The sequence below is a fragment of the Podarcis liolepis genome, assembly GCF_965112155.1.
Source record: "Podarcis liolepis genome assembly, chromosome: 8".
Taxonomy (NCBI): Eukaryota; Metazoa; Chordata; class Lepidosauria; order Squamata; family Lacertidae; genus Podarcis; species Podarcis liolepis.
The window spans coordinates 61,785,540-61,798,940 of record NC_139560.1 but is presented as its reverse complement, the minus strand read 5'-3'; the positions used below and the strand labels follow the sequence as shown (position 1 = coordinate 61,798,940).

Sequence of the window (13,401 nt, the reverse complement as noted above, 5' to 3'; positions counted from 1 at the left end):
ATAAGTTTTTTTCAAAAGAAAGGCCTTGATGTAGATCCCCTCTGAAGGTCATTCAAAAACAGCCTTTCTCTCCTCCTTTCTGCTGGTGTCAGCCTTTTTCTTCCTGTCCCATCATGCAGTGGGAGAGAAACAGGCACTGGGAGCCACAATCTTCCTTCACAAGTTTAATTTGAAATAAGTAGCATTGAGTTCAGTGGGTGTGCTTGCATGATGGCGTTGTTGGGATTTAGCAGAGAGGAGTTCATGGAGGAGTAGAGTCTTTGAAAGCTCCTATAAGTGACAGAACGGTGGGTAACATGACCTTGAGCCTCCTTTATCCGTTTTGGCCCTGTCCCCCTTTTCCTTTCCAAGGCAACAGGGTCATTAAAAGTGAAATCCAGTGTGTCTGTTTTGCCCCCTTCTCTCCTGGGATGCAAATCAGCTTTCAAAAGTTCCTGAAACTCCTTTTAGAGACAGTATGGCTTTTATATTGCTGGGAATCACAAGTTCAGCAGAGCTTACTCCCTCGTAGTTTGAATGGCTGACGGTGCATAGTTTTGTCATTATTCAAATGCTATCTATAGCTTTTACTTTCACCAGTAACAGTTTTCAAACTAGGCATGCAAAGCCTAGGTGTCAGTTTAAGTAAAGTTGAGGGTGGAAATAATTCTCAGAAGTGTGGTAGTTGCCATGTAAGTGCAAGAGAAGGAAAGTGGGGGGGGATTCAAACCAGTGTTTCAGTGTTGTCCTCCATATTAAAGCTGCCTTATGGCATTCAGACTATACAGTGCTTTTTTCTGGGGGGACGCAGGGGGAAGCATACCCCTAAACATTTTGAGAATCTAAGTTTGGCCTCATTGCGGGGCAGTATTTCAATATAGGTAGGAAAATGAGAGTTCTTCTAAACGTATATGTTTTTTAGGGGGGCGGGAAGCACCGAGGCTATATATCCTGCACTTCTCTCTTGCTTCCAATAGATTTTATGTTGGAAATTAAATTAAAATACTCCTCAAGAGGCTTCTTGAGATTTTTGTTGTGATTTTTTGAAGTGGGTATGATTTGTCCACCTTTGTCAGAGGTACATTTGGTAGGATCACTGGATGGAAAGTCACCCTGACTGTGGCTGCACCCAGGACATGGAACTCTGCCATGAAAAATCCATTTGTGGGTCTTCTTTCATCACCTCCTAAGGACACTTTGGCAAGCATTTGTTAATCTGTCTGGTTGATGACTTCTGCTCTGTCTGCTTGCAGCATGTTTTCTTTTTCTAAAAAAATCTTTTATTGATTATTGTTTTTCTTAGAGAAGGGCTATAGCTTAGTGATGGAACAGCTGCTTTGCATGCAGAATGCCTTAGCATCTGCAGGCAAGGCTAGGAATGAAATCCTACAGAGCTCTGTCCATCTTGAGCAAGATGGACCAGTGGCCTGACGGACTAGTGGTCTGACTCAGCACAAGACAGCCTCTTACGTTTTTAAATTGTATAGCATTAGCTGCCTTGGGCATTCACAGATGCAAAGGCAGGATATAAATAAGCTAGCTATTTAAGCATTCCCTGGTGGCACAGTGGGTCAGTGCATCTGGCTGTTAACAGGAAGGTTGGTGGTTTAAGCCCACCCAAGAATGGCTGTGGGCAGGATTCCTGCATTTCAGGGGGTTAGACTGGATGGTCTTTGGGGTCCCTTCCACATCTACAATTCTATGATTCTATTATTTTCCCAACCGTGCTTTGTCGCACTCAGGGTGCTTGCATTCTTGAATATAGAATATTCAGGTAACATTTGCTTCAATATAAATCCATCATGATGGCGATTCTGCTTTTGAAGGTAGTGGCATCCTTAAGTATAACTGATACAGCTATAGGAATCAGAGTGATGTGATTCAGGTTTTGAGAACAGGCAATTTGAATGCAGTTCCCACAAGTAATTTGTGTAGATTTTATTTCAGAGGCTTTTGTGGAAGTAATGGAAGGAGGCTTGTTGAAGGCTTCTGTGAATTGCATAGCAAGGGGAAACTCCTTAATCATGGGCAGGGCTGACTTCAGGGGTATATGAGCTCTTTCTGCCCCACCCTTCCAGTCACAGTGAGTGACAGGCAGCCCCAGCATCTCTCTCCTCCTCCTCCCATTCTGTTCTATAAAAGTCCACTTTCAGTGAATGGGCAGTGGGTGAGGCTGCTCCACACACAGCTGGGAAGGAGGAAGAAATGGTAGCAGTGCACCCAGGAGAAGTGGAAGCAGCACTGTGACTGTGGAGGAGGTGGAACAGCAGTGAAGAGGTAGCAACATAAAACCACAGAATTTTAGAATTGGAAGGGTCCCTGAAGGTCCTCTAGTCCAACCCCCTGAAATGCAGGAATCTTTTGCCCACGACCTTGAGAGTCTAATGCTCTAGACACTGAGCTAGGCCAGGCATAGGCAAAATCGGCCCTCCAGATGTTTTGGGACTACAACTCCCACCATCCCTGACCACTGGTCCTGTTAACTAGGGGTGATGGGAGTTGTAGTCCCAAAACATCTGGAGGGCCGAGTTTGCCTGAGCTAGGCTGTTGGAAACAGCCCGACTCAACCCTAGAGATAGGGTAGGTGGAATGAAAGTATTATCGCAAAGGGTCCATGTGTTCCATGTTTGTGTCTTCCCTACTTTTGTGAAGAAAGGGTTGTTGGGATCGTCATCCGTGGATTTCACAGTGGGCAGAGCTGATACAGTTCTTGACTTGCTCCAGATTTCCTTCACCACAGGTCTAGCTTACAAAGTGTTTGAAAGAGGTTACCAGTGTATTGCCACCAGCTGAGTGGTTTTTAGGTGAGGTCTTTATGGAGAGCGATGTCCTCGGGAAAGGCTCTGAAGAGCGAAAGCAATCAATTAATTTAAGTATCAAAGCCATTAAACCAATTGCACAGAGAAATCCATTAGCTGGATCAAATGGCAAAAAAGGGGGCACTAATTAATAAGCAAAGTATAGTATAAATTAAATAGTACTGACAGTTCGGTAGAAGTGTTAAAAATGTGCGAGCAGCTGAAATGGGGCACTGTAAAGTCCAGTGGAAGTATTCTGTGCAATCCAGCAAAGTTAAACATTTGCTCTGGAAGACTTGGAGGAGCTGAGACTTGAGTCAGGATTGTGGAGAGCGGAGTTCATTTCTGCTCAGCAATGAAGCTTAAACTGTAGCCTTGAACTGTAGCTGGGTTGTATTCAGCTATGTTGTAGTCAGACTAGACCCACTGAAACCAATAGCCTCAAGTTAGTCATGCTTACTACTTCTATTGTGAATAGGACTTAAAATGAATACCACCTTTTCTTTCTGTCCTGCCTTGCAAGGCTATTGTGAGGAGAAAACAGCAGACATTCCCCTCCCCCAATGTGGAGCAACAGCAGAATAAATGAAAAGGTGTTGGGCAGTGCAAAGTTTCTTTTTTTTTTTGATATTTATTAAAATTTCAGAAAAAAGAATTACATAAAAACAAGAAGTACAAAAATAACAGACAAAACTAAAAATACAAAGAAAATATAAAATACAAAATACAGAATAAAAAAGTAAAAACATTTACAAAGGGGGAAAAAAGAAAAAAAAGAATCAATCTGTCCATGCCTTACATTCATATCCTTGTTTCCCTGACCTCCTCATACCTCCCTTTTTTGTGTTCCAATTCAATTAGTTAATTCAGCAATTTCTTTCCCTCTTTATTTTCTCCTAATCCTTTAACTTAATATAGTATAACTTTAAATTTTTACCTGATATCAATCCATTTTTACATACACCTTTATAGCATTACTGCTTAAACCACTTAACTTCATTCTAACATCATTCTAACATTCATTAATTTTACAATATTTCTGTAGATAATATTTAAATTTCTTCCAATCTTCTTTCACCAACTCTTCTCCCTGGTCTCGGATTCTGCCAGTCATTTCCACCAATTCCATGTAGTCCATCACCTTCATCTGCCATTCTTCCAGAGTGGGTAGGTCTTGTGTCTTCCAATACTTTGCAGTAAGTATTCTTGCTGCTGTTGTGGCATACATAAAGAAAGCTCTACCCTTCTTTAGCACTGGCCGACTATGCCCAGAAGAAAGGCCTCTGGTTTCTTCAAGAAGGTATATTTAAATACCCTTTTCAATTCATTATAGATCATCTCCCAGAAAGCCTTAATCCTTGGGCACGTCCACCAAAGGTGAAAGAATGTACCTTCAGTTTCTTTACATTTCCAACATTTATTATCGGGCAGATGATAGATTTTTGCAAGCTTGACTGGGGTCATGTACCACCTGTATATCATTTTCATAATATTCTCTCTTAAGGCATTGCATGCCGTGAGCTTCATACCTGTGGTCCATAACTATTCCCAGTCAGCCATCATTATGTTATGTCCAACATCTTGTGCCCATTTAATCATAGCAGATTTCACCGTTTCATCCTGAGTATTCCATTTCAACAGCAAGTTATACATCTTTGACAAAATCTTAGTTTTGGGTTCTAACAGTTCTGTTTCTAATTTTGATTTTTCCACCTGGAAGCCACTTTTCTTGTCCAAATTATATGCCTCCATTATCTGATAATAATGAAGCCAGTCTCGCACTTTGTTTTTTTAATTTCTCAAAACTCTGCAGTTTCAGTCTGTCTCCATCTTTTTCCAAAATTTCCCAATATTTCGGCCATTTGACCTCCATATTGAGCTTTTTCTGAGCTTTCGCTTCCATTGGTGACAGCCACCTTGGGGTTTTATTTTCCAATAAATCCTTAGATCTTATCCAAACATTAAACAATGCTTTCCTGACAATATGGTTTTTAAATGCTTTATGTGCTTTGACCTTATCATACCACAGATATGCATGCCATCCAAATACATTGTTAAAACCTTCTAAATCCAAAATGTCTGCGTTTTCAAGAAGCAGCCAGTCTTTCAACCAGCAAAAAGCTGCTGATTCATAGTAAAGTTTAAAGTCTGGCAGGGCAAATCCACCTCTTTCCTTTGCATCTGTTAGTATTTTAAATTTTATTCTAGGCTTCTTGCCCTGCCAGACAAATCTAGAAATGTCTCTCTGCCACTTCTTGAAACAATCCATTTTGTCCACAATTTGCAATGTTTGAAACAAAAACAACATTCTAGGCAATATATTCATTTTTATCACAGCAATACGGCCCAGCAGTGAAAGCTTCAAATTTGACCAAATTTCTAAATCTCTTTTCACTTCAGCCCAGCATTTTTCGTAGTTGTCTTTAAATAAATTCCCATAAATTGCACTTATACCGTTTTCAAAGCTTTGGCCTACCCCCATCCCCTGTAGGTTCTTCTTCATAAAGCTCCAAGAAATATTGTCAAAGGCTTTCTCCGCGTCCACAAAAATCAAAACTGCTTTAGTATTTATGTTCACTTGTAATTTTTCTAAGATATTAATTATGTTTCTCACATTATCCGATAAGTGTCTACCCGGGAGAAAGCCTGCTTGGTCTTTATTGGGCAGTGCAAAGTTTCACCCGCCATGAATTTTTTTGAGGATGACTCGGTGGGCAGGCTTTGTTTGGAGCCCACAGTTGCAGTCAGGAAGGCTCAGGTTGCACTTGTGCAAAATCTTAAAATACACATACAGCCTAGTAAGAAACACTCAGTTCCTCCATCCAAAAGCTGGCAGTTTTAGCCAACTTGGTTGTTTTCTGAACTTCCTGTGGTCTTTTGTATTGCTCTCCAATTTGGGGGCAGGTGAAGTTGATGCTGAACAGTGCAGGTCCTTGATTTCCCCTTATGGAAAGGAGTGGTGAAAACAACCACGGAGCCTGCTTTATTAGAACACACTATTCCATGTTGCTGTGATTTGATTGTGGCTTCCCAGAATGTAACCCGCCCCCCTCTCCCCACAACAGCCTGAGCCCAGTTTGAATTATATAATTGTGCTACTTTGAGTCATGTGACTGGCTGAGTAATTCCCTGCAGAAGGAGACAAACTGCATATTAAAAAGCAGAACAAATTGTATTTAAAACTTATTTTTTTCCCCACCCCAAAGAAAGTAGCATGCTATTTCCATGCAGATGCATCTGAAGGAGACAGATGCTGCAGCAGCCACATGGAGGTTTGATTTATAGTAGAAAGCCTTGGAATTGGACAGGGAAAGGGCAAGTGCGTAAGGTGAATAGGCTGGACCTGTGGTTTCTTCCCCTGCCCCCACCCCCTTCACAATCACGCGCTGCTTCTGAAACTGGTTGCATCTAATTTTGTACAAAATGAATTGCTCCTTGGAGACCTCTGCCAGGAGCTAGGAATCGTTGCCTGGTGGAGGTAAGTACAGCAATCTCATTCCTCTCAGCTTCCACACTTGCCATGCATTATTACTTTTTTCATTCTTTCTGGTGACTGAGAAAGCCGGGGGGGGGGGAGAGAGAAAGGGGGTAGCAGCTGGCATGTCTGGAAACCACAAGGGTTCTGTGAAAGGGACTTCTTTTATTTATAGGGTATATCGGAATGGGGAGAGGCACAAGTTGAAAATCAAACATCATCGCCCTTTTGCGTTGTCTCTCGGTGCCTTTTGAGGCTGCTAATTAGATTTGTTTTGCTCAGGCTTCTCTGTGAGTTAGCTGGTGAAGAATTGCCGCTTGCCATCTTCCCTCTCCTGCTCCCCATCAGCTGAATCCAAAAAAGAAGGGGCTGGACTGGCAGCACTGCAAGTCTGGTTGTTTAGTGTATGCATGTGCTTTCAGAGCACGGCACTTAAAGGGACTGTTGCTCAGTTTCAGAAGGCACAGCTGTTGCTGGGAGAGCCAGAGAATGTGAAAGAAGCTTTGTGGTCTTTCAAATCAGGTAGGCAAGATGATAAAATACTCATTTCCATTGCTATCGAGTCGAATTTTCCCTCTCCCTCTGCTGCTCAACACCACCTCCTGGTTCTTTATCCATTTTGTCTGAATTTACAAGATCTTTCTGTCTGATTGTATAGATCAGCCACAGTTGTCCATGACAGCTGTTGCCTGTGCCTGCCCCAAACGCAGCATGTATGAATGAATGGAGGGCAGGAACAGTTCTGGCAACCAGGATTTGCAGACCAGGAAATGCAATTCTGACCCAAACTGAGGTATGCAGTAAATGCTGGATCCTAGCATACATGATCCTCTGGAAAACAAAATTATTTAGAGGAAACATCAAAATGGGGGGGGGGGGCATGTGTAGCCTCTATGTACCAAACAATCACAGGAAAATAAATCAATATTGTGTTACTAGTGGTGCCATTGACACACACTGGTTTCTCTTCAGGTATAAATCTTTTGCCTTTTGCTAATGGTACCATTGATGGTATTGGTGGTAGATGAGAGGGCTTTGCTGCAACACGATTCACTTAAAAAAATGTACTGCAGTGGCTGGCTAGTGTGTGAGAGAGACTTCGAGTGGGGAGACTTGGAGTTCAATTACCTCAGCCATGAGACCAGCCTTTAAGCTCACTGTGCAATCTTGCATAAGATTTCCACACACTCTCACTCTCTGCCTACCTTAACCTCTGCAGGGTTGTTGTGAAAATAAAATGGGAGAGTGGGGCCCAAGTTCCTTGGAGGAAGTTTGAGATAAAAATGTAATAAATAGTATTTTAAGAGTGTGGTGGAAGTGTCTGAAAATAAAAGGGGGGGTCTCCAGAAACAAGCAGGATTCTTGTTAGAGGAGTCCAAGCCCAGTTTTAACTTCTATGCATTACACTCAGGATGAGTACAGTGGAAATAAAGGCAGCTTCCTACATGTCAGGACTGAGCTGTCAGCTATCTGAGGGTGCCATCCTCTACCTAGGTAACCTCCTAGGATGGGGCCTAGGAGGAGACTGGTGCCAGGGTGGGGAAGCAGAACCTCAGAACCAGGATTGGCCCTCCAGGACACTCTCTTCTCTCTCTCTCTCTCTCTCTCTCTCTCTCTCTCTCTCTCTCCCCCCCCCCCCCCCGCTGGTCCTCAGGATTCTCCCCACGCCACTCCAAGCGCTTACTTTGAGTTCTTTTGCCTGGCTGCAATGTGCCAGTGTGAAGTGTGATCCTACCTCCTGTGTGACTGAGTGGGCAGCTAAGTGTAAAGACGTGAGTGCAGAAACCTCTGGCTTTGGTGTGGCTGTAAGCTGATTGTGCAGAGCTCGGAAGGACGTTGGTTGCTTCACCCACTTTTGCCAGCAATGACAGGCAGTCCCTGAGAGTTTCCCCATGAGGGAAAGCGATCCTCAGGCTGGGGGTTGAGGGAGGAATTCCCACTCTCCTTGGCCTGGGGGAACCTGAAACAACAAGGTGCTGGGACTAGACTGGGAATAGGGAGCACAAAGATTTAGGCAGAAACATATCCTTGCGGGAGGACGCAAGTAAAAGAGGGGTGAGTGAGTCGGTTCGAGAAGGTCCAGAGAAGAGGGAAGACTCTTTACTTTTGTAACAGGAGTGGTGGATGTCGAGGGAAGCTGAAGAGGCATTATCCTACCTTCTTCCTTCCTAAGGATTTGTTTGGGCTGTTTGCCCTGCTGCCTTTACCTGCTGACTGGCACCTCAACCCTAAATACATCCCTTCAGGAAGTAGGTCTCTGTGATCCCAAAAAAATTCTGTTCAAAGTCGGCTTTCTTGTGGTAAAAGGAATAAATCAGCTTATATCCTAGCACTTTTGACTTAACTGGGTTGGGGATCAGGGTATAATGAAGCAGAATAGCTTTCTCCCTTCAGTTTGAGCAACAACACATGCACATGCAAGGAGCTCCTTCTAATCAAACAGAGACACAGCTTACACTGGTCTCCCAACCAGATTGCTGACCAAGTCCTCACCCATATAGTTTTCATAATGCTACAGCAACTTGTGTTTGCTGGGTCCAGTGGTGCCAACTGGAATAAAATATGGGGGGGGGTGGGTTAAGCCCCACCTGCACCACACAATCAACCACATGACATGGTGCGCACACACCATTTGAATGGCAATGCCCATCAACTTTGGGGAGGCCCAGCCCCCTCAAATACCTTATTGAGTGGGGCAAAAGTCCCCTCAGTCCCTAGGAGTTGGCTCCTATGGCTGGGTTGCAACTTATCCTATCTTTAAACAGCAGCAGCTGGTGAAGCAGCTCACTGGGAAGAACTGCCACCCACTTTTATGGGGAGGGGAAAGCTTGCCTTTACCACAAATGGCCAGGCAGTGGCAGCTCAGTCGGGCTGGAAGGGCGCTCTCAGTCATGGAGCCTGTCCAAGACGTCCAGCCTGAAGCAGAGCCCAAATGGTGCCCCCTACTTGCACTAGGACCAACATTTTTAAAAGTTTAAGGGGACCCCTGACCATTAGGTCCAGTTGTGGCCGACTCTGGGGTTGCGGCACTCATCTTACTTTATTGGCCGAGGGAGGCAGTGTACAGCTTCCGGGTCATGTGGCCAGCATGACTAAGCCGCTTCTGGCGAACCAGAGCAGCGTACAGAAATGCCGTTTACCTTCCCGCCGGAGCGGTGCCTATTTATCTACCTGCACTTTGACGTGCTTTCGAACTGCTAGGTTGGCAGGAGCAGGGACCGAGCAACGGGAGCTCACCCCGTCGCGGGGATTCGAACCACCGACCTTCTGATCTGCAAGTCCTAGGCTCTGTGGTTTAACCCACAGCGCCACCCGCATAGGTTGTAACTAATCCTAGGACTGTAAGCTCTCATTTTGGCATGGTGGCTTCATTGGGTTAGATTTGTGAGAAGTGCCAACAACAGAAGCTTGCCTGAAAGTTATGCTCTTGAGACTGTCACTGCCAGCTAGTGCCTATTTAGAGGAGTCTGCTTGTTCTTGATTCAAACCACCGACCTTCTGATCAGCAAGTCCTGGGCTCTGTGGTTTAACCCACAGTGCCACTCAATTCCTTGCTTCATCTATCCTCCCCTTGTGGTGCTGTCTCAATCAGGTTGCTTCCTCCTGCTGCATGGCAGCGCTGACCTTGCTCAGTAAGAACCAGACAAATCTCTTGGCTGCTGTTCGGCTAGCATCTTCCAGTGCAGCCTGCTGATGTCAGTGCAAATCATTATGTGCTGATTCATTTGCTTTTACATCTGGATCATTGACAAACCATGGTTAGAGCCATAACTTGGCCTTGAGAGGCTGTTAACATCACGGGCATGGGAGTGATGGAACTTCTGAAGCTCACTCCTGGGCAGGTGGGAAACAAAAGCAGTTCTAAACCTGAACTTGCCTGTTCTATGTTTGGAAGCACCAATCACACTATGGGTTCATTTTGCATTATGTCTGCACCCAGCCAGAGTCACTTTTTGAGCGTGTGGGCTGGACAACGAACAGCTTTAAGAACCCTGATCACCTGTCCATGAGGAGGGACTGGAGTCATTCTACCACACCCCTAGTAAAAAAATGGCAGTGCCAGTTATCTGATTAGGTCATCAGCCCAGTGAAGGGACAATTTGTTTTCATTGTAGTTAATCTCATTGCGTTCTGCAGAATTACAAAACAAAGGGCAAAGACACACCTGACCCTACCCTTAATGTTTTCTTCTTCGTGGTTTTTTTATTATTATTAAAAACTTTGGAAAGATTTGGGGGCATGCCAGGCTGCCAGTGTTTTTCTGTTTTACCAGAATTCATCCCCCGCCCCTTTGGAACACAATTCTATATAATTTCCCAAAATAGCTAAATTCAGCTCATTAGTCTACTGTGCAGAGCAGCCAAAGTCCAACACTGCACAATGAAGAGAACAACATAATTCACATTGTGGCTCTCAGAGACTGTTCTTGTTGAACCACTTCTGCTGCTGGCTTTAGCTAGAAGGCTGCAAGCAAAGAATTGGGCTCAAGGAGCTAAAGCAGCTATTTTTTAATATATATTTTAAGTAGTACATTCTTTTCCATTTCTTGTTACAAAACCCTAACATCTGCCTGTTCCTGCTACGTCAACGGCTTAATGTTAGCTGGCTGTAACAGGGCAGGGCTGAGATGGAAGCTTCTTTTCATTGCTTTTGCTCTCTTTCCCCCTGCCCCTAACACTGGCCACCTCCCCTTTCCTACCAACCAGGTGGTCTTCTCTTTAGAACAGGGATAGGTAACCTCTGGCCCTCCAAATGTTGTAGACCACAAGCTCCCAACATTCCTGACCATTGGCCCTGATGACTGGGGCTGATGGGAGTTGAGTGTCAAACTTTTCAACAGTGGAACAGATTCCCTTGGAAGGGGGTAGACTCTCCTTCCTTGGAGGTTTTTAAGAAGAGGTTGGATGTCCATCTGTCATGGATGCTTTAGTTGAGATTCCTGCATTGCAGGGGGTTGGACTAGATGACCCTTGGGTCCCTTCCAACTGCATGATTCTATGATAAACAACATCTGAAGGGCTGCAGTTTCCCTACCTTTGGTTTAGAAGGCATAGAGCGATCTGTTGAGGAGCAACCCTTTGAAGGCTTACATACACACAGTGTTGTTATTCTAGAAAAAGAGGTGCCAGAACTCACCATGAATGCCTCCCTCGTTCTCTTAGAATGGCAATGGCGCCCACCTGAGAGGTGCCAGAACTGAGTTCCGGCAAGTTCCAGCCAAAAAAAGAGCCCTGCATACGCAGCATACATCTAAAGCACTTTTCTCCCCCCAAAATAATGGGAACTGTAGTTTATCCCCACAGCACCCCTAACAAACTACAGTTCCCAGGATTCGGATGGAGGGTTTTAAATGCACGGTGTGTACATAGCCATAGTTTCACTCAGGGATGCTTTGCAAATTCTTACACAAATGCTACTTTTCTGTGAATTAGTCACATTTGGGGGCAGGAATGTGAATGAATATGAAAATTTCATGCTGCGTGACTAGAGTTGATGCTTTAAGATCCATGTATTGTTTGCCACATGTTTCTCAGTATAAATATGATAATGGGAGAAGTAGGCCCGCCTCGGGGCCAATGTGTATTATCCCACAATAGTCCAGATCTTCTTCCTCTCAGCACAATCCAATGCCGTTCTATAACATAATGATCTAGGAAGGGAAAGCATAGGCAAGGTGAGAGATGTGGTTACGTCCCAAGTAAACACCGCCTTCCCACCTGGCTGTGCAGTGTTAACTATGGGATGGAAACATATCATTAATCTGACCCATCTGGTTCCTTCATAAACATGTTTCCAGAGTGGCATGAGGCCAACCATAGGGAAGCGGGTGTCGATAGCTGCAAATTGGCTCCTGAAGCAGATCTAGCAACAACAGTACACAAGGTGAGGAAGAGTTGTTTGTTGAAGGCCATCCATAGTTTGGAGCTTCACTCTCTATGAAAGTCTGCTGCTTTCATATTGTCCAAATATTCTGTTTTGAAGACCTGCAGGACACCTTAAGGTTTTCCCCCATCAAAACACGGCTTCATTTCAACATGACAGCCACTGAATGTGGCCTACCTCAGTGTGTAAAATACTGGAACTGTTTCTATGTTGTGAGTTTGTTTCCAAACCTGCATGGGAGAGAACTACATAAAATGCTTGCATAAACCCATGTGAAGCAGAACCACTCATATCTTCATGATTCTCTGTTCTTTCGAAGGATGTGGTACACCGTTAAAGGCAGCTTTTGATTTGGACGTATCAAATGTGCAGGCTTGTGTTTTGTCTTCCCATCATAACAGGGGTGTCTTTTCTTTCGTTCTCAGTGTGGAGCCAGTGTGGTGTAGTGGTTAAGAGCGGTAGTCTCGTAATCTGGGGAACCGGGTTCGCGTCTCCGCTCCTCCACATGCAGCTGCTGGGTGACCTTGGGCCAGTCACACTTCTTTGAAGTCTCTCAGCCCCACTCACCTCACAGAGTGTTTGTTGTGGGGGAGGAAGGGAATGGAGAATGTTAGCCGCTTTGAGACTCCTTAAAGGGAGTGAAAGGCGGGATATCAAATCCAAACTCTTCTTCTTCTTCTTCTTCTTCTTATTCTTATTCTATTCCAGAGAATAAGTTCTTCATACTTTGGAGATGCCTTCATAATTAATGGCAATGGTTTATTTGCTTTTGACTGATATACAGGCAGCTTGTAGGTCAGAATCAAACTGTTCTCTGGGTAAGGTCAAAAACAACTCATCACTTTCTTAACATCAGTGATTAACATACAATTCCCTTTTTTCTACACAGCGGTTGGACAATATCCAGTATTTATTTTTCCATCCCTTTCCTAAATTCAAAAATGTTAATCAGTCAAAGACCTGGTTGAAGAGGAATGTTCTCACCTGGCACCTAAAGGTGTATAATGAAGGTGCCACCCAAATTCCACAATTGTGTTGCTTACCCTCCAGACCTCTCCTGGAGGAGGCACATAAAGAAGGGCCTCAGATTATGATGGCAGCGTCCATGTAGGTTCATATGGAGAGAGGTGGTCCTTGAGATACTGTGGTCCTGAGCTGTTGGAAGCATTATAGGTCAAAACCAGCACCTTGAAATGGGCCTGAAAACTAATTGGCAGCTAGTGCAATCGGGCCAGGATCGGTGTAATATGCTCAAACCATCTTGCC

At 44.4% G+C, this 13,401-nt stretch overlaps 1 protein-coding gene across 10 annotated transcripts in view; it reads left to right on the top strand.

Moving 5' to 3' along the window:
- The window catches only part of PHACTR1 (phosphatase and actin regulator 1), a gene marked incomplete at its 3' end in the record, with an annotated part of 251,467 nt that overhangs the window by 107,808 nt on the left and 130,258 nt on the right, over nt 1-13,401 (top strand). Inside the window, exon 1 of one of the 10 annotated variants that reach the window (XM_083519369.1) lies at nt 5,987-6,255. The exons of 7 other annotated variants lie outside the window; for them this stretch is intronic. Coding sequence is in view for 1 of the 3 variants with exons in the window: in XM_083519365.1 (XP_083375491.1) it covers nt 6,663-6,774 (112 nt within the window). Of the gene's footprint in view, nt 1-5,986; nt 6,256-6,550; nt 6,775-13,401 lie in introns of those variants that run through there. 2 more of the 10 variants (XM_083519360.1, XM_083519365.1) reach the window with 2 other exon arrangements.